The sequence below is a fragment of the Notothenia coriiceps genome, unplaced genomic scaffold, assembly GCF_000735185.1.
Source record: "Notothenia coriiceps isolate Sejong01 unplaced genomic scaffold, NC01 NC01_scaffold00035484, whole genome shotgun sequence".
NCBI classification, from domain to species: domain Eukaryota; kingdom Metazoa; phylum Chordata; class Actinopteri; order Perciformes; family Nototheniidae; genus Notothenia; species Notothenia coriiceps.
This window is the reverse complement of record NW_011368185.1, coordinates 292,818-318,168: the sequence shown is the minus strand read 5'-3', so window position 1 is coordinate 318,168 and position 25,351 is coordinate 292,818. Positions and strand designations below refer to the sequence as shown.

The following is a 25,351-nucleotide window of genomic DNA, read 5'->3' as shown; positions in this document are numbered from 1 at the left end:
ACTCAGGTGCTGTTTGAACTCGTTTTCTATTGATGAGGGAGGTTGTCGTAGTACTGGTGGGCCACTCTTGGTAGTACTGGTTTCATTGCCTGCAAGTCATTGTATTTCCTGAGAGTAATTGGCAATTGGGCAAGAAAGAGTGGGACCCAGTGGACCGGTTCTTCGGGGATGCTGAGTCGCTGAGGTAGGTCCTCCCAGTCAGACTCAAAATCCAACTTGTGCCGGATTTGACCATCTGCCAAGTACTGGAGAGCCCGAAGGTCATGGACTGTGGGGTCGCCAACTTTTCTGCCTGGTCGAATTTTGGTGACATAGGCCCCAGATAACTTCATGAAGTCACTGTGGTATAGCTGGGTCACCTTGTATGCCGATGGGTGCAAACGTGCAGTCTCAAAGATGACAATGTAATCACGTGGAGTGTGAATATCTTTGATGGTACGCCGTTCAATGAGGCTATGAATGGAGTCACACTCCATTTGTGTGTGCCCTGCAACCAGAAACTTTTGTTCTATGGTGACACCATGCTTCATGGCCAGAACTAGGTACGCATTTGTGATGGTACAACATCGATTTTGATAGCCGCAGCCATCACTCCAGACTATGACCTTTTCGATGTTTCGGTTGGCAAAAACTGTACTGCAGATGGGCAAAAACCTCGCTGCTGAGGGAGTCCTCATGCTCCTCCCAGGCGTAACAATACCCATCTTTGTTACCCAGGTTGAAGCAAGTAAAGTTGTGCATCTGTAATTTAGTTTTGTAATACATCTTGCTAGCTTTTGTCTTGGGACACAGAAGAACGCTCTGAAGGTCCATTGTCCACACTGAGACCTTGTCACTGGATTCCTGTTTATCCTNATTGATTTTTGTAACAGTCAGGCTTTTTCAAAAACCAAGTCATGCCGTGGCTGGAAAAAAAAAAACTAAATTTGCAAACCCAAACCAAAAAAAAGAACAAAAATACAAAAAACATCAAATTTGCATTAAACAAAAAATTAAAAAAAAAAAAAAATTTTGACAAAAAAAAAAAAAAAAACTTGGCAAGAAAAATGTTGCCAATGGGACTTTATTGCTCCAATTTTTTTTTTCCTTAGAAAAAAACTTTTTTTTTTAAAAACAACAATTTTAATAAACAAAAAAAACATAACATAAGAAAAAAAGTAGGGTTTTTAAACCCCCCTTTTTTTTCCTAATTTTAATTAAAAAAAAAAAAACCCCAAAGTTGTGTTAAAAAACCACTGGGGTCTAAAAAAAAAAAAACCTTAAAACCCAAAGGTTGTTTCTTTAATGTTTTAAAACCTAAACCAATCCTAACCTTCAGGTTGGGCTTGTTTTGTGTGAAAAAAAAAAAAAAAAAAACTCGTTTTTTTTTTCTTAGTTTTTTTGATTTTGAGGGCGAAGGTGTTGGTTTCCCGGTCCTTATTTTTTTTAAAAAAAACTTCTTGGTGGCGGGGCCCCCAAAAACTTTTTTCGTGGTTGAAGGTAAGAACTGGTTTTCGATTTGCGCCTGCCAAAAGTAAAAAAAAAGTCCAGTTGTAATTTCCGCTGAGAAGTTAAATTGGCGAATTGGCAAAGAAAGAAATTGGGAAAAAAAAAAACCCCCCAGGTGGGGGACCCGGCGTTTCTTTTCGGGAGGGGCTTTTGGGAAAAAAAAAGCTCGCCCTTGGAGGTTTTAAAAAAGGCGTTCTTTTTTCCCCAAAAAGTTTTTTTTCCCAAAAAGGAACTTTTCCAAAAAAAAAATTTCCAAAAAAAAGAACTTTTGTGGCCGGAATTCGGGAAGCCAAAATTTCTTTTGCCAAGTTAAAGAAAAAAGACTGAAGAAAACCCGAACAGAGCGTTCCATTGGACTTTGTGGGGGGTCCCGCGCAAACTTTTTCTTGGGCGCCTGGTCGGATTTTTTTTTTTGCGTGAAACATGTAAAGGCCCCAAAAAGTAAGACTTTTCCCTGAAGGTTTCAAGCACTTGTCGGTATAAAAAGCTGGCGTCAACCGTTTGTTATGGGGGATGGCGGTTGCAAGAACAAAAAAAAAAAAACGTGCGGTCTTCAAAAAAAGGAATTTGACAAAACTTTTGTTTAAAAAAAATTTTTCCCAAACGTTGGTAGTGTGAAAATAATTTTTCTTTGAAATGCGTACGCCCTGTTTTTTCAAAAAATTTTGCGAGGCTATTGGCATTGGAGGTTCACCCCCACTTTCCATCTTTTGTGTTTTTGGTGGCCCCCCTTGCCAAAAAACCAAAAGCAAAAAAAAACTTTTTTTGGTTTCTATGGTGACACCGATGCCTTTTTTCATGGCCCAAGAATCGTAGTCGCATTTTGCATGGTACGAAACATCGGATTTTGATAAGCCGCCAAGCCATCACTTTCCAGGATTAGGACCTTTTCGATGTTTCGGTTGGCATCTAGGACTGACTCAAAGTGCTTGTACTGCAGATGGGCAAAAACCTCGCTGCTGAGGGAGTCCTCATGCTCCTCGCAGGCGTAACAATACCCATCTTTGTTACCCAGGTTGAAGCAAGTAAAGTTGTGCATCTGTAATTTAGTTTTGTAATACATCTTGCTAGCTTTTGTTTTGGGACACAGAAGAACGCTCTGAAGGTCCATTGTCCACACTGAGACCTTGTCACTGGATTCCTGTTTATCCTTAGCTTTTTCAGCTTGAGCTTGAGCCTTTAATTTCATGTGAGTAGTAAGGGTATCCTGATCTATATTTCCCACCTTGGCGCCGATACATACATCACACTGGTCTTTTTTTGGTACGAACACAGAGTATTTCTGCTCACTGAACACTTTTCGGAAATATGTCTCACTCACAACACGTGCTCCACTTTTACCAGCAGCTTTCTGGTATTCCTTGTGAAGGTCACTTAGAACTGTTCCCGGCTCCACAAACGTCTTATCCTGATAAGAGGGAACCTGACGGCAGTAATGGGATGGAAAAGTAGGAAGCCAAGAGAGCCATTCTTTCAGGAAGGTCTGGTCAGCATCTGATATGGGCATATGTGGACCATTCTTATTGATCTTGGGTTTGGGCGGATCAGTTTTGGTTTTCATGTCCACAGTTAACCATGATCCGATGGTTCTGGGGGCAATGCCAAGGGTTGAACAGAAAATAATCTCACACACAGGTAGTTTACATCTATCTGCCAGTTGCAGGTGGTATGATAGGGACGTTTTTCTCCTTGATGCAACACCACCTTTCTTCTGCTTTATAGGCACATTTTCCACTAAAGTCTGGATATACAGCTTGCGTGTCTCCCAGGAGGGCATGGACCAGAAATTGTTGAAGATATCCGTTCTCTCTTCTTCACTCAGCAGTTCACAACTTCGTTTCTCCGACCTTAAGCAGTGCTGTGATGTGCAGGGTGGGCCCATGGTCTTTGGCTGCCTCTCCTGTCGCGTTGCGTTCTTGTAATTCTCCCCCTTAAGGCGCTTCTCTTTTATCACCTGTCGCTTCCACATATGTGACCTTGGACGCTTATGACGTTTAACAGCGGGAGCTTCAAGTGCAGCCTCTTCTTCACTATGTTGAGCCGTGTCTGCATCACTATCATCATCTGGGCGGTCATCTTTCTTAGGTCTATAGTCCTCATCCAAGACAGAGTCATCGTGTTCACTTTTTGACCATGAATCAGGATCAGAATCAGCTCTGGAGGCTTCATCGGCTGTTTCTTCTTCAATCCGTTGCCCGGTGTCTATGTCATTTCCTTCTTTCTCACATCTACTGTCATCTAAATCCTTCTCTGAGTCCTTCTCTAAATTGGTATCAAGTTCATTTCCTGACCCTGAAGCAAAAGAAAATAAAGTTGCTGAGTGTTGCTACTTCATCATACCTTGTCGCAGAAATGTGATTAAAAGTTTAAACACACAGTTCCTAATCCCTTTGATTGACTGAAAGTACATTTAGGGTTTAGAAAGTTGAAGAAATATGAACTAGCTCAACAGATGAATCAAAAAGAAGAGCTAATGCTTCACTTGTGGTCAGCAGAGCCCTCTGTCTCATGCGGTCCGCCATCTTTTTATGTAGCGTCAAAAAGGCCTAAGTCAAAGAGATGACTTAGGCAGATAGTGATTTTGGACTCTGAAATGCGTTCTGATAGGCTGAGGACATAGGCAATAAGGCAGGGTGATGCAGCAGTGGTAGGAGAGTAAAGTTAGGCAGATATCACAATTTGGCCAAAAAATGACTTAGGCAATTATGCTATTAGGCTAACGATATGTAACCAAACAGTATACATAAATAAATAGTTCAATTTCTCATCCATCACTTTTATTTCCTTTTAAAACATTTTTGAAAAAATATGTCTGATCTATTTGAACACATTTTTCAAATTATTCAATTCATACAGCCAAGAAACCAATCTTTGCAGTTGTACCCATATTATCTCACTAGATGGCAATAGAGTTTCAGAAACACACTACAAGTTTTGGACTGGAGTAATTGGTTTGTCCAGTCAAATTAAAAGAAAAGCAGTATCCAGTCAACAACATTTTAAATACTAGTGGTCACACTTTTACTCAATATGAAGTGCTGTTAGTTCAACGGAAAAGTTAATTATGATTTCATTCAGTTTCAAGCTTCTCTTGCAAGTCCTGAATGTTTTCACTAACATTTTTTGTAAAAGAACATCCAGTTTAATGATTTGAGTACAGGCGACACCAAACAAGATGCAATTAATGTCTTACTGTACACTAAGGATCCAGTTATTCTGACTTAAAACCATTCAATATATTTCTGATTTGATCTATTGTAGTTTAATTTGTTTATGTGATATGTGTAAACATTAAACATGTAAATATATGCAATAGGGAACAAACTAAGTTGTTGGATAAGATGCCAAGTCTGGACTATCCTCATGGTCCATCATTCTTCATTTTCTCTCATACTACATTCCCAAAGTGACAAGTGCACTTGTGTCAGTTTGAACCCTTTGCATTGTGGGAATGGTCTGAATGAAAAAATGGAAAAGGAAAACAGTCAAAATAGCAATCTGCTATATATATGTCTTAGGTTGAGAGGTCTGAACTTCTAATAAATGTAAAAGAAGTGGGGATAATTTGTAAAGTAGAGAGGTCTGCAATCTGTCAGTGCTGTTCATTCTCGGGGGGGCTCTGCTTGAATGTGAAGGTCATGATCACTACTTTAAAGGAGAAGTTTTTGTGATGCTCTCGCAGGAATGTAAGCCCGGAACCCCCCGCATCGGCCTTCTCGTGTCCAAACCATTGAATACAGATGGAGCTAAGCCTCAGCCTCTTCTCATGGCTTTAGGGCTGCTCTGTGGCGAGGGGTGAGACAACAAATATGAGCTGAACCAAGCAGGAATGCGCCTGGCACCCTGTCTGCCCTTTTTTTTTTTGATGGGGGGGGGGGCGGTCATAACTAGGGGAATGTAGTGAGAGGCGGGGAAGCTCTAATGAGACCCTGTAATCACTTAACAGAGACCAGGTGCTGTGTCTTGCTATAGCCGTGCACTCCAGACAATAGAAAGCCACTTTCAATGTATAAGACACATGAGCAAGAAATCTCTGGACAAGGTATAGATTTTGTATGCAAAAATGTTTATTGAATAACAATGTTATTGCTTTGACACAAATAAGATAAAACTGATTTACAAATATATAATATACATATAAAACAAATATCCTATTACCACAGTTTACAAAAGAATAATGGCAAATAGCTACAATGCCCATATATATATTTCTTCCTGTACAAAAATAGTTCTATCCTCATAAGTACTTTACTGTAACCTCTATATAAAATTTAAATAAAGGAATTCATATATACATATACCTGCAATAAAAAACAATATATAGATTGCACATGTTTTTGTACATACAATAACAATTTCAAGTATATTTCAATCCATTGTGGACTGGCACATATCTCACAGAATCTAAGGCATTTTCCCTTATACAGTGTCCAAAACTTGATATAAACTGAGAGCTTCAGAGCTCTGTAGCCTATCTTCCTGTTTGGCATTGTGATGAAGATGTTTTTTCCTGATGATTCATTTGACTTTAAGTCCAAATGGAAAAGTGCAGACAAGTACTGACAGTTTGGAACATGGTATAATCCTTAGAGGATAGCACTTATCAGAGTTCTGGCCTTGAGGAAGAAATGTGTAAAGTCCCAGAATGAAAGAAGAGGGATCCCTCTTAAGCCAGAGGATGCGTCCACTTTGCCAGCTATTGGCACTCTTCAGTTCCCTCTGCCAAGCAGAAAGCAGCACCTGTAGTTAGCTCCACGCTGTGCCATCCAGTGTCTGTTCGCCAGCTGCAGCTGTTTGCACGCTCCACATCGCAGAGCTGCAAGGCTTAGCCTTTAGAGAAGCTCAGTGCAGCCAGTCTTGCTCTGACTCAGTTCTCATGCCTTAAAAGTAAGTGCCTGGAAATATTTGGCAGACATATTAAGGCATTTGGAGAATTTTAGAACAGAGAGAGGGCACTATCTCCCTTGGTTTTGTTCCCAACTCCTCTTGCAAAGTCCGGCTCATGTCCGTCTGAGGAGAGCCTCGAGCTTGTGAACTTGTGAGTCCTTTATGCTCCACATGGGCCTCAGCCTGCCCTGCTCCAGCCGGAGTGAGACTCTGCGCACTGGAAGAGAGCGACGCCTCCGTCCATATCCGTGCGCGCTGATCTTCTGACGAGGGGCAGTCCCAATCTTCGACTTGTTGTTGAGCATGTGCAGGCGATGTGCGAGGTCGTGCACGGTGCAGGTGACCAGAGAACAACCTTGTCCTTTTGAATGGTTGGATGAGTTCTTAGACCTCTTGGTTCGGACATTGGTGTGAGTGCTGGAGGACAGAGGGAAAGAGAAGATGAAATTAATCCATGATGTTCAATCTATGACAATCAGAATACATATAGCTGACATGAAATGATGTAATAGTTTGTAGAATTAGATTGCATTTTTAGTGTCATACCTGGAATGTGGCAGCAAAGTATCCCTGATATCCTCTGGTCTGACAAAGTACTCCGCTGTCTTCTCCACTGATACACTGTTAAGATCCCGTCTCAATCTGCTTCCAAGCCATGTGCTTAACCTTTGAAGGGAAGAAAAAGGTCCATTAGTCTTAGGTAGATCATTCAATAAAATGGTAAAAGCTGTCACAGAGTTGCCTGAGTGTCAGATGTTATATCAAGCATTTAGATTACTCAGTGAATCACTCACTTTTTTTTCAACTCTGGATTCACTTCAAGTTCCACACAGTGTACTACTGTCGCCAGCAGACAGCAAGAGAGGAAGGACTGGAAGATCAATTGCATTTTGACTCCTGTAGAGAAGAAAGTAAACATTTGTCAGTTGTTTATTCATGCCATAAATTCATATTGAACTTTTAACATGCATTTCATATTGTCCCTAAAAGTATGTAAACTCACTCAAACAGTATTCCTACAAGTGCCACACTGTTGCTTGCTTACACAAGAGTCCAAAAGCCAAGTAATTTGCACTTATCGTTCATTTATTTAAAAAGTTAAGCTAAGGTCAGATTTTGCTCGGTTAAGTAAACCTACAACCATGCTTTGGGCCCCTGGCCAACGATCCGAAGGACAGTCTACCCATGAGGGGTCCGAAATTGGCTCAGCTCAGAAGTCAAACAAAAACTAAAATGCTATTCAACTCAGTCACCTAATTAAAAATACACCAATCAATTGCAACTAATAAACAATTTGTGAGGTACTGTCAGATGCTTTTCTACACCTTCAAGCAGTTCCTTCTCAGACATTAAGAGCTGAACTGCTTATATAATGAGACAGATAACCTGTCCTTGTCTCTACACTTGCTCTGACCTCAAAAAAGAAAGGATAGAGCCATCAGCTGGCAGCAGAGCAAACCACAATACAAATCGTATTTAAAAGTAAGTGCACATACCTGTCATTATCTGGTACTTCAGTTGGATGAGAAAGCGCTTCTTGTCAGCTGTAAAGAATACTCCACAGGTTTCTTGAGTTTGCCACTGTAAGGCAGCTGTGTCACTCTGCTAATAGCTCCTACACACCAGACTGGGAGGCTTTATACAGGAGGTGGGAGGGGCTCATTGACTGACACACACAGTCTCTCATCCTTTCCCCCCACCCCATCCCGTACACTGCTGCCGTGCTGCTGCTCATACAGTACAACAACGCAATACAGTAAAAAGATAAGGAATGAAAATAAAAGTAAAAATGATGAAAGGAAAGTAATTTTAGAATAATTGCAATGCAGCCAGTTTGTCATGCCTTGACAAACATATTGAGATAAAACATTACCTTTTTTCCACATCAGTAAAAATTATACATTAACAAAAAATGTAAATTGGTATAATATGTTGTTTTGATTTATTTCAGTATGTGAATATAATGGCAACACATCGATGGTTGTCAGTTATGCAAGTCCCATTGTGCACTCACTGTCTCATTAAGAGAAAAATGTGTTCATCTCAGCCGACTGCTTTCTATAGGGGTATTGTAAATCTTAATAATGGCAAAAGAAAAGGTTTAAACATTCATCTTGTTTTATTTGAACTTTAAGGTCAGTTAAGTATAGTTTTGTCAACGTTCCTTTCAGTCCAACTAATTAATTGTGTAAAATGAAATTTGAGGAATGTTTCCACAGTCTGCTTTTCAGGGCACTCCCTGACACAGTGAAGTTCCATGTCCACTTGAAAGTACACTGGATGATGAATATGATATTTTGAAAAAGACAAGCATTGAGTAACTGATTAAATATAGTCAGTGTGCCCAACTGTTAACACAATATACTCAAAGTATTTGTTTGTACAAGGCAAATATTTGACTCCGGACTTACCTTGTCATTTATTTTGATATTTTGATAAATGTGAAATGGAATTCTACAATTTATCTAAAAATAAATCAAGAGTCATGAAATGAACTTGAACAACAATCTATGATGTATGAACAATATTGGCTTAGGCATTTCCTTTAAATTGTTCAGCTGATTTGTTGCTATTATAATTTACAAGTAATATGACTTCACTTTTGCCTCAGGAATGCAAGAATCCACTAGGATATAATGGAAGAGCCGTTGAGTCTGCCTGATTGTCTCTCCCTCTCCCTTTATTGGACTTCATCGGGTGGTGAGTCACTCTAAACCTGCATGCCGCACGTTTCACATGGCCACACATGTCCATGTTTAGGATAAAACTTAATAAGTGACAGCAATACAGAAATACAATTATATATATTTTTTTATGATTAGTCTGTAAGGCTCAAAACAACAACAGTGCCAGTGGGGTTTATGAGGCAGATGTTGATAACAAGACCCTAGGGGGTAAGGAAAAAGAGGAAAAAAACATCACATAAAACACATTGAGGAGCTTACAACTTCTTGTTTATCACAGTTCTCCTTTTTCCCTAGAAACTATAGATATATGTCCGTCTTATATGAGCATATTGTTATGAAGACATAATCTACGCCTCAGAAATACTCAGTATGTAATGTCAAACATTTTTAAATCATAAGCCAAGTGTATGAAATTCTGTATATACCAAAGAAATCCCATCTGGTTTTTTTTTCTGCACAAAAATTCCACTGCAGAAATTTCCTAAATTAGTTTTGTGTAGGAAGAAATGCTTTCACTTTTGATTTTGTTTCAGTTTCGACAATTGGGGAAAACGATCCCTTGAGTTTTTTAAACATATTTTTAGAAATACTTAACACTTGACATTCCACTCTGACATTATCGGCATCCTATAATTCATAACTTATTGTTTTTAGCCCACACAGAACCTTCCTGTGTGTATTTATATCTCATGCGACCCAACTCAAAGAACACAAAAATCTCAAACACATGTGTCGTAAACCAGCAAATGTTTTGTAAGCACTTTGTAATGATAATTGCCTCCGGTGGACAAGTAATCCCCTTAGTTTACAACAGGAGATTGTGCAATCACGGCAACAAAATTCTGCCGTTGCTTTTTGGCTCCTTATATAGAAATTGTTTGCTCGTCCTCAATAGATTTGATAGTCGTAGTATGACTGACAGTGTGACTGACAGTTTTTGAACAACCTTATACTGGTATAAGCAAGTTTGTGTGACAGGAAACCTGAGCAATAATGTCAGGAAATAGAGTGTCAACCCCAAGGGCACGACTGATGATTCATAATAATTATAAAGCCATGATAACAGCATGGTTTGGCACCTGAAAATGTTTGATTCAGGTGCCATGATTTCCCCATCACTTTTTGGTGTGATTCACACTTCTTGGGTTTTTGTCTTTCTTTTACTGTTAAACAAAAAAACAAATTAAAGAGATGTTGATAAAATAGAAAAATAATTTCAGTAAAAATGGCTTGCAGTGTTCCTACTATCCTTGATAGTAACAGTGTTTACGCGATCCTGACCCTCTGATTAGCTAGAGACTGATTTCCCTGTGCTCTTCCATGAGAGCTTTCTTTTTTTCATAACTTCAAAATTGTGCACACACCCCATGAGTTTACCCTGCCCCTCACGCAGTATATCAAATTCCAACCACATTCATCTCAATAGTGGCTTCAGAACAAGATATTTGTCTGCGACAGTAACTATATTGATTTTTCTTTTGTTGCATTAAACACAAAATTGAAGTGAAATGCGTATAAAAAAAAGTGCTGATGTGTCCCAGGCAGGTTATCGCTTTGTTTAATCAAAATGTTCATAGGCTACTGAAAAATAGGATGGCATATAAAAAAAGGGTAGGCTATATATATTTTGCCTGCTGAATTTAATACTTCATTTTCCAAGTTGCTTTTACATTTATTTATTTATTACAAGTTTCTTTATCTACCTGTTAATCGTGATTGACCAAACTTGATGGAGATTTAGCTTCTGAGGAGTCTAAAACAAATGTGGTAGATTTCCTTTCAATTGCATTAACGAGGCAGTATTCACATGAAAAGACATGTTGTCAATACATTTCCCACAGATGCAGTGAAATACAGTATTTTCTGGAGTGGGGCTGTAAAAAAGTTGGGACCCCCTGCTGTGGAGCCTGGAAAAGCCTCTGTTGGCGGACACAGAGCTGTATTTGTAAACTCGAGGGCCCACGCCCACGGATGTCTCCCGCTACTGCACGCAAGCGCAGTGACACTCCTTCTGTCAAACATGGCTGTGCTTGGGAAGCAGGAAAAATGCTGAATTGTGTTGGTATATCTCGGGAAAAGCAGCAGACATGGCTAGATTTGCTGACTATTTTATTGTCGTGGGATACGATCATGAGAAAGCCGGTAAGTGTTGTGGTCGATGTGTGTGCGCAGGCCGACAGTCAGTGTGTGATGATGTTGATGCTACATAGCTTTGCGCTTAGCTTTAACGTTAGCCACACAGCTACCAGGCGAGAGTAGAAACACTTTCCTTCCCCCCCCCCTCATAATCCGGCCAGATAGTGAATACGATCTGGCGGGCATGTGTTTACAGATCAAACACACTTCTGATGGCAGGTCATCAGTGGATATTTACCCACGACAGGTTGCGATATTTGACTTGGATCAATCGAAACTTTTCAGGGATTCAAAATCTGTCACATCCTGTCCCTGTTGATCGTGCTCCTGTCATGTTTAACTGCCAATGTAAGGGACACAGTCGCTGAATAATGCTCACATAAACTCATTTAAAGATCCAAATATTGTGCCTCCTTGATCATATTAGTTTTACTGACACACGTAATGACAGTATTGGTAGCCAGTGTTTGCATCCACGTTGTTATTTGTTACTCCATGTTTTGTGTTTTTGCTACTCCTCTTGCTCTGCTTTGGGTCTATTTGTACCCGCAACAGCCGCACTTGTCTGTGATTTGTTGTGTTATTTTTGTTTTTGCCGGAAGAGTGCACTTTTTCATGATGGGCGTAACGTTATACAGCTGCGAGGAAAGGCAGTCCTTCTTATGCTCAGCGAGATCCTCTTCCCTCTTCTTCCTCTCCAGTTGTTCTTCCTCACTGGGAGCTTCCCATGCTTCCTCTCCCATGTTATGCCCGAGGGCCAGCTTCACAACCTCTTTTCATCTAAGAGAAGGGCGTTGTTACACATTACATACATCAATAAGCAGACACAACCCTTTTGTCATTGTACATATGTTTACTCATCACATGATCCATAGGATAAATGCTTCTTTGTAAATACCACAAACCTCTGCACTGTTGCTCAGCGAGCAGCATGGAGAAAGCTAAAGTATTCGCCTAATCTGCCATAAGGGGACAAACAAAGTTCTTAGCCTCTTTCAGTGGCGTCCATCCAGCACCATGTAAGTCAAGAGCAGCTGAATCCTCTTAAGTCATCACAGTTTGCTATGCACAATCGGTAAACAGTGTATTTCATTAGCTCTGCACATCTCAGGAACATCTGCAAATTCATTTTTTTATTTTTCAGATACAAAATATTCCTGGGGTCCCCAGATAGGTCTAAATGTTTAGCCAGTCTCACCACAAAAATACACTAGTTATTATTCTCCACTGGTTATGATAATGAAGTTGATTGTTGAGAGCAAGCAATACAAGTTTGCCATCTCAGATTGTGGTTTATTTAGGTGCTATCAGAGGCATTTGTCTCATCAACATGCGACCCTTGTTGTAGGACACAACTCCTTGTTGAATTATACTTACGAGTGTAGTGCATACATTGTTTCGTTTTTTGTTCGAGGCATGCAGAGATACTGTGTTTGTAAGTAAGTGAAATAGATTTTCTCACAACTTGAAAATGAAAATAATTGTATATCTGATATCAAGAGGATAATAAAATGATGTGCAGTGAAGTTGGCTCATAGAAAAAAGTCTGATCACAGTAGCATGCAGGTCAAGACATCAGATTTTCCCGTACACTTTGCATGTTATTAACGAAACCAGGGATCCCTGCACTGGCTTTTGCTCCACTTGCCTAACCCAATTCTTCTTCTTGTTAGATTTCTATGGGAGGAGCTGTTGAAAATAAAGCTAAGCATGCAATCTGTTGAGCAATAGGCTGAGTTCCACTAGAATAATAATAACACTGCAGAAAGTAAATCAAGTAGTTCCACATCTATTCTTTTTGATTGTTAACACAGAAAATCGAGTATTGTTAATGTAAAATCTAAATGTTTGCAATAATCAAAGCATTGCTTTTATACTCTGTAAAATAACCGTATATTTTGAGTACTGCGCATAGTAAAGGAAACAATATAAAATAGTGTTGTAAACTTGCTCTCTGGTTATGCACCCAGCTTCATTGACTTGTTTACATTGGTCTTTGCAATGTAATACTTTTGTCCTATTCCCTCCCTATTAGAATGAGTAGAAATCTACAGTATGTATAATCACCAAAACACTGATGACATTTCAACAGTATTTCACATTGTGCCTGTTTTCAGTCCTTTTAGTGCTTTACATAAGTACAAATTGTGAAAATGGTAAAAGTGCATGACCTGTAAGGCAGACTCCTCCATTAGAAATTGGACATGCTTCCCTGGGGGCCAATGTCATGAACCACAAATGTTGGAATTATTTTCATGAATAATACTGTAATGTAAAAATTCTGCTTTAGATGGATGCAGTCTGTATTGAGCCTGCACTCTATTCTGTATTTTCATTTTGCAGTAGGATGGCATTTCTCTTTATCGGTAATGGGTTATATATTGTCTGGCGTGCCGTTTGCCATAAAATGTTGTTTGCCAAGTGAAAAAGAGGAATTTGCCCAGCTGCTTTCCTCAAACAGTTTATTGGATGGATATCATCAGTCTTTAATGATTCAAACTGCTTTTGGAGAGTCTTGTGGACGTGTCTCTACTCTCTTTATGGTCTTCATTTCCTGGTCTGGAATCCAGAAACCGTTTATGTATTCCTTTCAAAATAACAAAGATAATTCTACGAAATGTCCAAGGGCAATAGTTTTCCATCTGCAGATACCTTTTGGCTATGTGATATTGTCACAAGATGTCTAACTGAGATGCAAGTATGAAAGTTTTAAATGTGGGGTTATTATCAGATTAAATGAATAATGCCTTTTTAGGCATACTTGTAAAAGCTGTACCAAGAATCCTCCACACAAGGTTTTAAGCCTGAAACCTTCATGAATTGACTTTCTGTTAAAACTTCTCAAAGAGTGTTTGTTTTTATGCTGCCTCTCTTGGCACACCCACAAGGAAAACACCCTTTCCTAAACAGCAAAACCAGCATTTGGATGTCTAAAAGTTCATGTTTGTGTCTGCTATTTTTTGCTTACTTATTACATCTGTGTGGAAATACTATGGAATTTGGTGTTTCTGAGGTTTGTTTTGATGGTAGTCTCCCTTCTTATTCTGGGCTTTAAAGTGGTTTTGAGCTTGTGTTTGTCTCGTTCCACACAAAATGAAGGTCATACTTACATTTACCAGATCCTTTTGCTTAGTTTCAAGTTCTTTTAAAATCACAATTGTTTTTGCTTTGGGCTGGCTTCTGGCCATTTGCAATGGTCTCTTCATTTACATGTAAGGGACTGCCTACATAGCACAGATTGTATGACATATTGGGCTCTTTCTTGCATTTTCAGATGGCAACATAAGATTGCATTTGAGATTCTTAACTTTTGTTTAAACCAGAAGTTTCAGAATATACTTTTTATTTTGTTCAGTTTGATAGAACGATCCAACTCGGTTTGATAACACCACACAACTCCTTTGTCTAAAATGTATGAAATAGCCAGAACGTGTTCACAAGATAATAAAGTGTTGTTTATGATGAAGCCTGGAACCTGAGGCTGCATTCTTGTATTTAGAAACTCTGTAAACCTTTATCTAAAATATGTTGGATAAACAAGATTTAACAAATCCTTAACTCCTGATTAACAATCCAAGATTATATTTGCCAACTGTTTATCTCTGCTATTTTAGTAAGTACTACATTTGTCAAAATAATTCCATAAAGTAAATATTGTTTGCTTACACTGACTTGGAAAACCAGCCCTTCCAACAGCTGGAGATTTATTTTTGTATATCTTGAATTGCTGCCTTGTGCTGTGGTTTGTTTTCTAAATCATTAGTTATTCAAGTTGTATAGTTTGTTTGGTTTTATTGGCAGTCATATAAACATGTTGTACATTTAGTTTACTTAGTGAATAAGATTATTAGCTGAATCCATAAATCATACACAATTCATAGGCTATATTTATATCAGCTGTTCTATACTTAATATTGCATTTTTAGCCATAGACTGTGTTGATAAAAACAAATCTTTAAGATTTCAATCCAAGATTTCTGGCGATTTATCATTTACAAAATGATATTAAAGTACAATGATAACCTTGGTTATTCACACTTGTAATATTAACCATTTCTATAATTTACTTCAAAATTACAATATAAGTACATCTATGATTTTAAAGGCAAAGAGGTGAAAATTAATGTAGTGAATAACAAGTGTACTTAGTTGGCTGATTAAAATGCTTCGCCCCTTTGTTGTGTTTGCATATAAACTCTTCATACTGCAAAACATGGATTGTCACTTTATAACAGCCACTGCAAATCCATTAGTCTTTTTAAGTTATCCAACAGTGAAAAACGTTTAGTTTTGCACATCTATCTATTCAACCCTGTATTTCATTTATCATGATTCAGATGTTGATGTCAATCCTGGTTGAGGTCAATCCTGTTCCAAGTCCTGGTATTATTCCAGCACAAAAAGGCTACATTAAAGTTGTTTCTGTGAGTAAGATGGCAGATGTTGAATTGTTTCGCCTTTATTTTACATCTTGGATTTTCCGCCTCCATTGATTGTTTTCTTCTGAACTTGGCAGCTTCTAGTTTGGATTCAGACTGTGGTGAAAGGCATCCTGACCACAATGGAGGAGTTCCTTCCTCCCTGTTGTAGAGTTTAAAACCGATATGTAGGGAAACTCCACTGGCAACAGTTACTTTTCCAGAGTGTTGATAAGGTGTTATACTATCAGAGCTTTGAGATTTCTGTGGTTATGCAAAATATGCTAAAGTTCATGTCAGGAAACATTTAAGTCATAACACTTTAGGAGGCAAGAATACAATTACAGATGGGATTAGTTGGTGGAATTCAATAGGGACAAATCCAAATAGTCCCTTTCTCTGAAACCATTTCTTTAATCTGATGAGACTTAATGACTGCAATATCTAAACTGATAAAGAGTTGGACACGGATATTGTTCTGAACTCTGAATATCACTTATACGAATATCATGTAACCAGATCTGTAAAATAAATTGCATTTAATCAATTGCTGACCAAGGGAGATTCATTTTTTGGATGAACTGTGAGCCAATATATGCACAGTTGCAGCTGAGGTTCACAAAGCGGTGCAGATGTTTTAAACCCTCTGACCGAGTGATGACTATATGGCATCAATAGTGAGCAGCGCAGGTTTTGTTTTTCCTTGAGTTAAGAGAAAGAAAAAGTGATGAAAAGATGATTGATTTGTTTGTTTAAAGATATTAAAGTTGATCATGGAAACCCACTTGAGAAGTCAGTGAAATGTCAAAATGTGTTTAATTTATTGTTCTCAATGGAAAACTATTTTAGGGGCGGCTGAAAAAAGGTCTGCCTTGTCTGTGATATGTTCATTTTGTGAAGCTCTTCTGGCTGATATGTTTTATTTTCTCCAACATTATGACCTGGCCATGACCTTAGGGCATTGTCCATTATTTTACATATGTTTCTGCCCTGCCACAGTCTTAGGAGAGTGGAAAGCTTCCCGAATTTGACACAAAATGCTTTGCTTATCTTTGATAACCTTTTGGCATGCAAACCTTTCTTTGCATATCATAAGAACAGCCAGAACAGGCATGCTTCCTGACAATGGTGACCCATGAGCCTAACTGGGATTGACTATGCTTAAAGATGAAAGGCAAAAGGTCATCTGACATAGAATTTACATAATGTCTTCTAAATTTGTGAATTTGAAACAGTCCTTTAACTCAGCACCAGAGTGAGGGACTGGAGTGATGATAACAATGAGACAAATGGAGCTGCTCCAACGTTATATAATCGACAGCTGGAAGCTCTGCATTCAACTCCATGTGGATTTATATCTCACAAAATGTCTATGATTACAAAAGGAGGGTCACTAATTTGGTGTCAGCAGATGTGAAGGCATCTTCCATGTCCTAATGGCTGAATTGGCTTTATTACTTCAGTTTTTTGGTGGATTTTCCCTTTTAACTTGGGTCTTAATATTGGCGTGGAGGAGAGTGTATAAGCTCTATCCGTTAACTTGTTTCCAGAACAGTCCACCTGTGTGTACAACTGGGCCAAAACCATGCTTAAGGCTGACGTGAATGTTACGTCAACTCCACTGGTGGCCTGCCCATACTTGGTAAAAATGAGCATTTTGCTGCGTTAATCAACAGAAACAGCAGGAAAATAAATCAGGAAGATGAACAGAGATCTATTTGTATTCCAAGAGGAGAAACATCTGCTCTAATCAAGAAAGACTAACAACTTTTCCTCTGTGGTTTTTACATTTTTGATGAGATGCTATGCTAAATCACACCACTCAGCAATAAATTATTAAGCTCATTCAATCTTTCAAAGTAGAAGTCAGATATTTTTCTGTGTGTTCAGACGGTCCCAGTTGGGTTTCTATGACGGGGAAACGATAAATTCAGAATGCATCAAAAACTTTCAAAAAACTTTCTTTCTTTTTTTGTTTCTTTGTTTCTTTATTTTTTTATTAGCTTGTGACATTTGCTTTTGTAGGGGAGGCACTTATGCCGCTATTGTGTTGAAACCAGATGCTGCCAGCTTATATAGGCATAGTTTGTTTTACATATTTACCAAATACTTTCTTTATTTCCAAAGCAAACAAATCAAAACTTGTAAAAAAGATTGTCTTGTTATGTTCTTTATGCCATCATCTCATATTAACCAAATCTATGGACAGTTTTCTTAAACACTAGAACAAACCACTAGGTTAAAAGGTGCTACTAATGCAGTCAGAATGTTTTATATCCGACTCATGTTTCCCAAAAGTTGTGTTTTTATAAGCTGTTTCATGACATAGAACAAGCCCCAAACCTCCGCAAGAATTTATGTTATCAGTTCAAAATTGGTCCTGGACCCTTGTAAATGAACCTTTCTTATTTTAGTAATAAGAGAACATTTATGAAATGCATAGCAGTTCACAAAAATGTGTGCAATACACTGTATTTACTAATAAAAATAAAGTTAAGTCTGTGCATACAACACTTCATAAAGGAAACCCAGTGTTTGTACTGGACTCTGCAAATCTCTAACGGCATATATTAAAGGCTGAAGATTAGCCAATAGCTATTGTGCCTGAAAAATATGTCCCTGAAGCCATTTCAGGAAAAAACTTCAATATGTACATTTATATATATCGAATTTCATTAGAAAGCTGGAGATACAGATCCATTGTCCAGCTGAACGAGACACAGGTTTTTCTCCATTCAGCTGGAAATGAGCTGCGCTCTTAAACATTTACACGCTTGCCGTGGGGTTGAACAGGTTTGATCCTGCTGTTGAAATTGCCTCTGCCAAAAAATAAATAAATAAATAAACTTGATTTAGGACTTTTTCCCCCTCCCATATTGCTAGCGGATGCCCAAATTAGCATGTTCCTCTTCAGGCCTGGGTTCTATTATCCCCTTTGATGGGGCTCTTTATAGCCATCAGGGGGGTAGTGTTTGGAAGCACGGCTTGTTTTAATATAACACTGTAGCCTTGTGGAATGAGAGGAATTCTGTCATTTATTTTCATTCGCGGCTGAAAATTTGAACTTGGAGCAGTTGGAGCATGTGATTTCAATTAGAGGAGCTGTAAAGACCTGAGGACACGTAAGACAGAATGGTTTCCTACTACCACCACGCACACGCTCTGCTTTCCTCTACAGGTAAACAACGGCAAACATATAACCAGCAGCCAGCTCCCTTCTGTGTAAACAAACAAACATGCAGTCCCACAACAAGCCTTAGAGCCTCATCATGCTTACCTTAGGCGCTTTCACACCGGAGTACTTTTCCCAGGAATAGATCCGATAGTTCATGGGATTTTGCATTCACACCAAAACCTTTTCACCCCTTTTCAGTCCCTACTAGAGAGGTGGTACTTTCCTGGGGAGGAACAGGTTCTAATTTGCAAACCACGCCCCGTAAAACTCTGAAAAGTGTTTTAAAGCCGCCATTTTATTTGCTCGCATTAGCATTATTAGCGTTAGCCCAGCGCACCAACGGAGAGAGACTAACTTATGGCAACACAAAATAAAACGTGGGAGCGGTGGAGTGATGAGGAGGTGTCGGTGCTTCTGGCGATTTACCCGGGACTTCAGGTGGCAGTATACGCCGTGAAGTTGTTTGCGGCCTGCCAGTAAACCCAAAGCAGAAGAAGAAGAAGTGACGTCAGCGGCTTCTTTTGCGTAATCCTCCCTCAGGGACTTCGGTGTGAAAGCGATCTACTAGATAGTTCCGGAACTAAAGAGTTCCGGAACTAAAGAGTTCCTTGGAATCATGTTCCGGAAACTATTCCTGGGAAAAGTACTTGGTGTGAAAGTGCCTCTTGTCTCACTTTGACAGAGGTTTCAAGGAGTTGTTGACAGCAGGCTTAAGGCACTTGGTGCAGGAGGGCTGCAGCTGACCCTGAGGACCTCCTGTCATTAGGATGATGTGAAGAACTTCATTCTCCTGTTTCTCTGAAGCAATTCACCTTCCTTGTGCATGGCCTCTGACCTCCACACTGTGAAATAGGGGTTCTTATATCTGCTAACTACTTTACTGAGTGATGGCTTTTGCCTGTGTTGAGATATAGGACTGCTGACATGGAGTGATTAGCAAAAACTTAAGTAACAATTACAAATGCCACAATATTTTAAGTGATTTGAATTAAAAATGACATCTCCTGCTAGCAACGTTAACAAGCGCTCAAAAGCGCCAGTGAAGATTACTTTGTGAGTCTTCTAGATATTAAGGGCAAGCTTACGTACATTAATATCAGCCTAACCTTTCACTGGCTTTTCCCAAAGAGACAAACACACATTATGTTGCTTCACAATAATGAGTCAGTTTTAAACTATTATCTATTGATAAACTATTATTATTAACTTTCTATTCTAAAATTGACAGGTAACCAATAAAAGGATTGTTGGATGGTTGAGATTTCTGCTCATCATAAACTCTTAACACTAACTCCTACATTTAAAAAAGCCATTGTGTGCTTCTAATGATGACCAGTCTCACTGTCTTCTTGATAGAACAGTTTCTGTTCAGGGTTTGTCAGTTTTGACAACCAGCACCGCAGGAATTAACCTTGCTATTCATGCTAGGCTGTGCGGCCCTGTGTGTCCTCACACTTTGCCCCTGATATAGAATGTCCTTACAAGCGTCTCTGCATGCCTTTTAATAATGGAGAAGGTTTTTTATAGTTTTGAGCCAAAGCTTTAGGTTACAAATGATATTTTACAGGCACAGGAGGTTATGAGTATGTTGATTTTAATTTCTCTGACCAATAAAACAATTTCGACCTGGGTTGAGTACCAGAGCTAAAACATGTGTAGAGTAAATCAAATATGCAGTTTTTTCAGATGGTAAAATTCACATGAATTCCAAATATTTTTGAATGCGGTGTTTGATACAAACAGATGATTTAGACTCCTCAAAGGCTGAACATATTGGCAGCATGCAGTATGTGACTCTTCAACAAAGGTCATATGTAATCAAAATGCTTAGAATTGGAAAGTTGTGCTTTCATTGATTGCGTAAACAAAATCCCCATATCATTATTTATCCAAATTACTTCAATGATTCCAAGAAATGAGTCACATGTATTCAATATGTGTCTCTTACTTTCTTTATTAGAGAACATTCCCTTGGCAGATTAATAGAAAGTGTGTCCTCGCTGTCAAAGAGTGACTAAGCGTTTAAAAATAACGTTGAGATGAAGTCATTGCGACAGACATCAAAAGAGCATATTGTGAAATGAATCTTAAAATGTAGTTTTTGGCATGTTAAATTATGGCATTCTTTCCTAAATTAGATAGAGTTCCCATTTATTAGCTCTACAGGTTGCTAAATAAGAATGTTACAGTCATATATCAACTCCTAAATAGATATTGTGTTGTTTTTGCACTCATTCGACATGAATTATTACTGCCAATTTGGGCTTTTTTGGAGTTTTGCAAGAAACAGCCATATGGGGTCTTGAGGGAAATAACTGAGGGATTTATTTAGCTGGAAAAGCTTTCGATGGTTAACCTCGAAAATCTGTGTTCGCTACACCTGCTATACATCAGTATCCAGCTGTCTTTCTCTCACTAACTACATACTGTCAGTGTGCACGCCTTTGTGTTACACATACTATACATACATAACATGTGTATGACGCATAATAAATACTTTGTAGTAAGGCTATTTAGATTGCCCTTGTCCTGTTTGGTTTACCTTTGACTCTGTATCCCCTCGCTAATCGCTCGTCAGAGGGTTCTCACAAAAAAAGAAAATGTTGTCTCTCTACTCCAGTGGGGTTTTTGTTTTAGTAGTGTTGGTCCTTTATCTCACACTTTGGGCCACATTCCTTTTGGTCCAGCTTGAGTTAATCATTCCCACCAGGATTGTACCGAGATGTTTTTTTTCTTCTATTGTGGCAATTCACTTACTGACAAATCTCCTTGTCTTTTTATCTGCAGGTTCAGGGGAGGGATGCGGAAAAATTATTCAGCGATTCCCCAAAAAGGACTGGGATGGAACTGCATTTCCTCAGGGGGTGGAGATGGTAAGTGATAACAGCCTCTTATAAACTCATAACAACTAAACTGAAGAAAGATTGGTTCCTGGGTATTTCAAAGAACACTCTCGAAACTGAAAAACAGGAGCACAAAGATGTTGCTGTCAGGTGACATTAAAATGCTTTTAATCAAAATATAGTTGTAACATGTTGGATATGATTCAGACTGGTTCAGAATACCAGGGGTTTTTACCTGACAGTGTTACAGCCTTTTATCAAATGAGAAATACAAACATCATTACTTCCTCGTTATAAAAAGTGGATCGGTCAATCATTCATAATTACTAAGAACTTTTTTGCCTCTCCTTACAAAAGTACTACATTTAAATCATTTAATTAAGATCTTTGTAATATTTAACCTGCCTATCTTTTTGCATTATTTGATTGGTTAAAATTCCAAAACTCTAAGTATTATTGACAGACTGGCGTTTGACAGGTTGAAACATTATTGTATCTTTGGCCTTTCTGTGGCTGTATTGACCGATATCACATCACCCAAACATCCTTTTTCATAACAGGAGGGCAGACAACATCTCTGGAACAAGTTAATTTTTGATGTGCCCAGGTTGTACAGTGTTTTTCTGGTTAGTGAGTGAGTTTCCTAGTCTATGTTATTCCCTTACCCATCACCAGCTTCCTGATATGTTATTTGAGAATGTTTTTTGCGTAAAATAGGAAATATTTGTCTCAGAAAAATGGCTGGCTTTTTCAGTGTTGGTGACAAAATGACAGATTATTCCCCCGGGAATGTTCATGTTTTTAAACCCATTTGCCCCAGCAGATATTGGCATTTCCTGTTTCAGATAAATGCATAATGATTGTTTACTCAAAGGTTTGTTTTAAATACTTTACATCTTCCCTAATTGGGGACCCTCGTCCACAGAATCTTTTTTTATGTCACATTGAGCGTACTATCTGGTCTCTTATCTTCCTCTTCAGGAGTATTAAGGGAATATTTGCTTCTCTTGCTGCCTGGAGGGCGACCCCATGGGGTCTTTTGGCCTTATATGGACAGTGCAATGGATGGCCAAATATTTGCTTATCAGGACTGGGAAAAACTGTCAATCTCTTGGGCAACATTAGCAGTTAACAGTGTCATACTGCACAGAACATTAGCGCCTGTGTTGTATCTGTTTTTATTAATTTATGTTGGCTTCCGCAGATAAGCTTTTAATGACTAAGCAGAAGGGTTTTGGCAAATGACAAGAAGAGAAAACAGCAGAGTGACTTGAGATCCCAACACAGTGCTTGAACCTTTGGAAGTCCTATCCAGCACATACTTCTGTAGAATTACATTTACATTCTGCTCTTCTAAATACAGCACTAAAAATGACACTCAAAAATCCGCAAACAGGGAATATTTACAGCATCCATACTGTAGCTGTAGAGGATTGTAAATGCGTTGCCAAAACAAATGCACATCTTCTTTTTTGCAGTTGACGGTATGTTTTGTGTTTGGTGAAGTTCATAGGTAGATATTTGGGGGCCAAGTGATGCAGAGCACAAGCAGGTGTAGAGGCCAACTTTTTGCATAATATGGGTCAGATATCTAAGCCAAGATAAGTGTGAAGAGTTGATCTAAATAACAGACAATCCTCAACATCTCATATGAGGTACGGTAATTGTTTCACAAAGACAGGATACTTTAAAGAAAAGACAAATATAATCTACATTTCAGTATTTGCAAATGTAGAAGTTTAACATTAAACCATTTAACATGGTTTGGAAATATGTTTTTTTTAATGAATTCTGTATAAGGTTTTGTTTGCCTTTTTTATAACTGATTAACACTAGAACCGCCAACGAGTCAATTTTACCCGCAGCTGTTTCTTGATTGCATGTAACTTTTTTTCAACAAAATATTCAAATCTCCCAGTCTGTGACTTTTCCTGAAAGTGTGTATGTAGCACCCTCTGTTGTTAAAAATTGTCAATATGAAGTCAGATTGAAAAAATTGCTAACAATATTGCCATTTATACCCATCAGCGCCGGCGGGGTAATATTTACCTTGGAGAAAATGCAGTGATTTTCCCACTATTGACTCGCGCGTAGACATAAACATGACGTGTTGCTATAGCAACGCCTGTTGTTTACTGTGGTTCCTTATAGATAGATAAATAGATAGATAGATAGATAGATAGAGAGACACTTTGCACATAACTCACATTAGCGATATTTCATACTTGATGCTATCTGCACAAACTAGATATACTATGAAAGCTGAGAGTCCACAGATTCTATTGGTATACGTTTCATCCCTGTGCGATCAAAACTCACTGTTAACTCTGTGTTCTAGTATGATAAATAAAAGAACATTGTACCTTGAAAATCAATGCATTCTAATGGCGGGTCAATTTTACCCGTTAGCGGTTTTAGGTATAAAGCGACCCCTGGCGGTTCTAGTGTTAAGGATGGCCAAGTGTAATTCTAAATGTAGCCGAATGATTTTGCCTGGTGCAGAAACAGTCCAAAAACGACTATTATACAATGACCCTTGTTTGTGGTATTAATAAGGCAATTCTTCTGTATGACGACGCAAGAGTCAAGAGTGTCTTTTAGACTTTTAGAGATGAGCAGTATTTCTATAGAATGTATAACATAGTGTACCGCAAAGCCAACAAACTGTACTTGTGAATGCTTAAATAAAAAATCTAAGTATATCCTGTCTAGATAAACTGTTGTCTAGAGTTTTGGAGATTGAATGTGTTGTTGATATGAGGCGGAAACCCTAGCGTTGATCTTTGATCTTGCAGTGACTCTGAAGGATGAGCCATGGTGGCTGTACTCTCTCAGCATCATCCCTCAAGTATCCTGTTGTGGTTTTATAGAGTTTAAATATAGAAACACCACCACAAGTTTTGCTAATTCTATTAGGTTAGTGTTTCCAGATGTCATTTATGTCCTGCATAGCTTTTTTTTTTCTGCCTGTGTGGGTGTGTGTGAGTGTGTGCATTCTTTGTATTCCATCCCACTGAAGTTAGAGCTTCATCATTATGTGTCAGCCTAGAATGAAATTGAGACATGCTGCAATCCCAAGAGTACAGAGAAAGCACAATGCATGATGGTTCTCATTGAAACAGTAAAACTAAGTTGAAACGAGAGGATGCATTCAATGCTACGTGTTTTTTGGCCAAAACCCCACATATTTGTTAAAACTGTTCCTCTGAGATACAACTATATGGACAGAATAGAATATTGGATAACATTGAGTTTTCTCTATGATAAAGCACCCAGAAGACTGAGCAAGGACAGGAAAGAGGGGGTTGTTCTTGACATTTTTGCTTTCCTACTATGCTGTGTGACTAACTTTGGTCTATAGCCAAATGACTGAAATTCCAGCTTTGAAGCTTTAATGAAGATACACCATAGTGTTTAACAGACCCACTAAGCAATTAGCATTTCGGCTTTGTCTTGCTCTGGTATGTAAACCATTATTATTTGCAGATTTTCTCTACTCCATGAAAAATAAAATGACTCATTTACAAACACTAAGCCACACATCTGTAGAAAACAGTGGATGAAGCTGAGCACGAAAAGCATTTTGCGGTCACAACAGGCCCCCAGCAAACTAAATAACCACAGATGAGGAATGCACCAAGAAAAAGCGTTTACAACTTGTGCCAGGAAAAATGTGTTTCTAATCTTTTCAGGCAAGTGATGATGATAGGAACCAGC

At 38.6% G+C, this 25,351-nt stretch overlaps 2 protein-coding genes across 2 annotated transcripts in view; one reads left to right on the top strand and one right to left on the bottom strand.

Moving 5' to 3' along the window:
* Window positions 1–6,018: 6,018 nt before the first annotated feature.
* On the bottom strand, window positions 6,019–7,979 carry adma (adrenomedullin a). The gene is made up of 4 exons (XM_010791497.1): window positions 7,872–7,979; window positions 7,170–7,272; window positions 6,922–7,041; window positions 6,019–6,792 (listed from the first exon to the last, which is right to left on the bottom strand). Exons 1-4 carry the CDS (start codon window positions 7,876–7,878, stop codon window positions 6,489–6,491), a joined length of 534 nt encoding a protein of 177 aa, XP_010789799.1. The 5' UTR covers window positions 7,879–7,979; the 3' UTR covers window positions 6,019–6,488.
* A 3,085-nt stretch (window positions 7,980–11,064) lies between these two features.
* LOC104962996 (myotubularin-related protein 13-like) overlaps window positions 11,065–25,351 on the top strand; it is a 31,560-nt gene continuing 17,273 nt past the window's right edge. The window contains exons 1-2 of the mRNA XM_010791541.1: window positions 11,065–11,204; window positions 21,579–21,664. Coding sequence (XP_010789843.1) covers window positions 11,150–11,204; window positions 21,579–21,664 — 141 coding nt within the window. The 5' untranslated portion in view covers window positions 11,065–11,149. The remainder of the gene's footprint in view (window positions 11,205–21,578; window positions 21,665–25,351) is intronic.

Excerpts from the sequence above, each read along its gene's own strand:
- adma (XM_010791497.1), bottom strand. Across the intron at positions 7,042-7,169 it reads AATCCAGAGTTGAAAAAAAA|GTTAAGCACATGGCTTGGAA; the intron begins GTGAGTGATTCA and ends TTCCCTTCAAAG. Across the intron at positions 6,793-6,921 it reads ACTTTGCTGCCACATTCCAG|CACTCACACCAATGTCCGAA; the intron begins GTATGACACTAA and ends TCTGTCCTCCAG.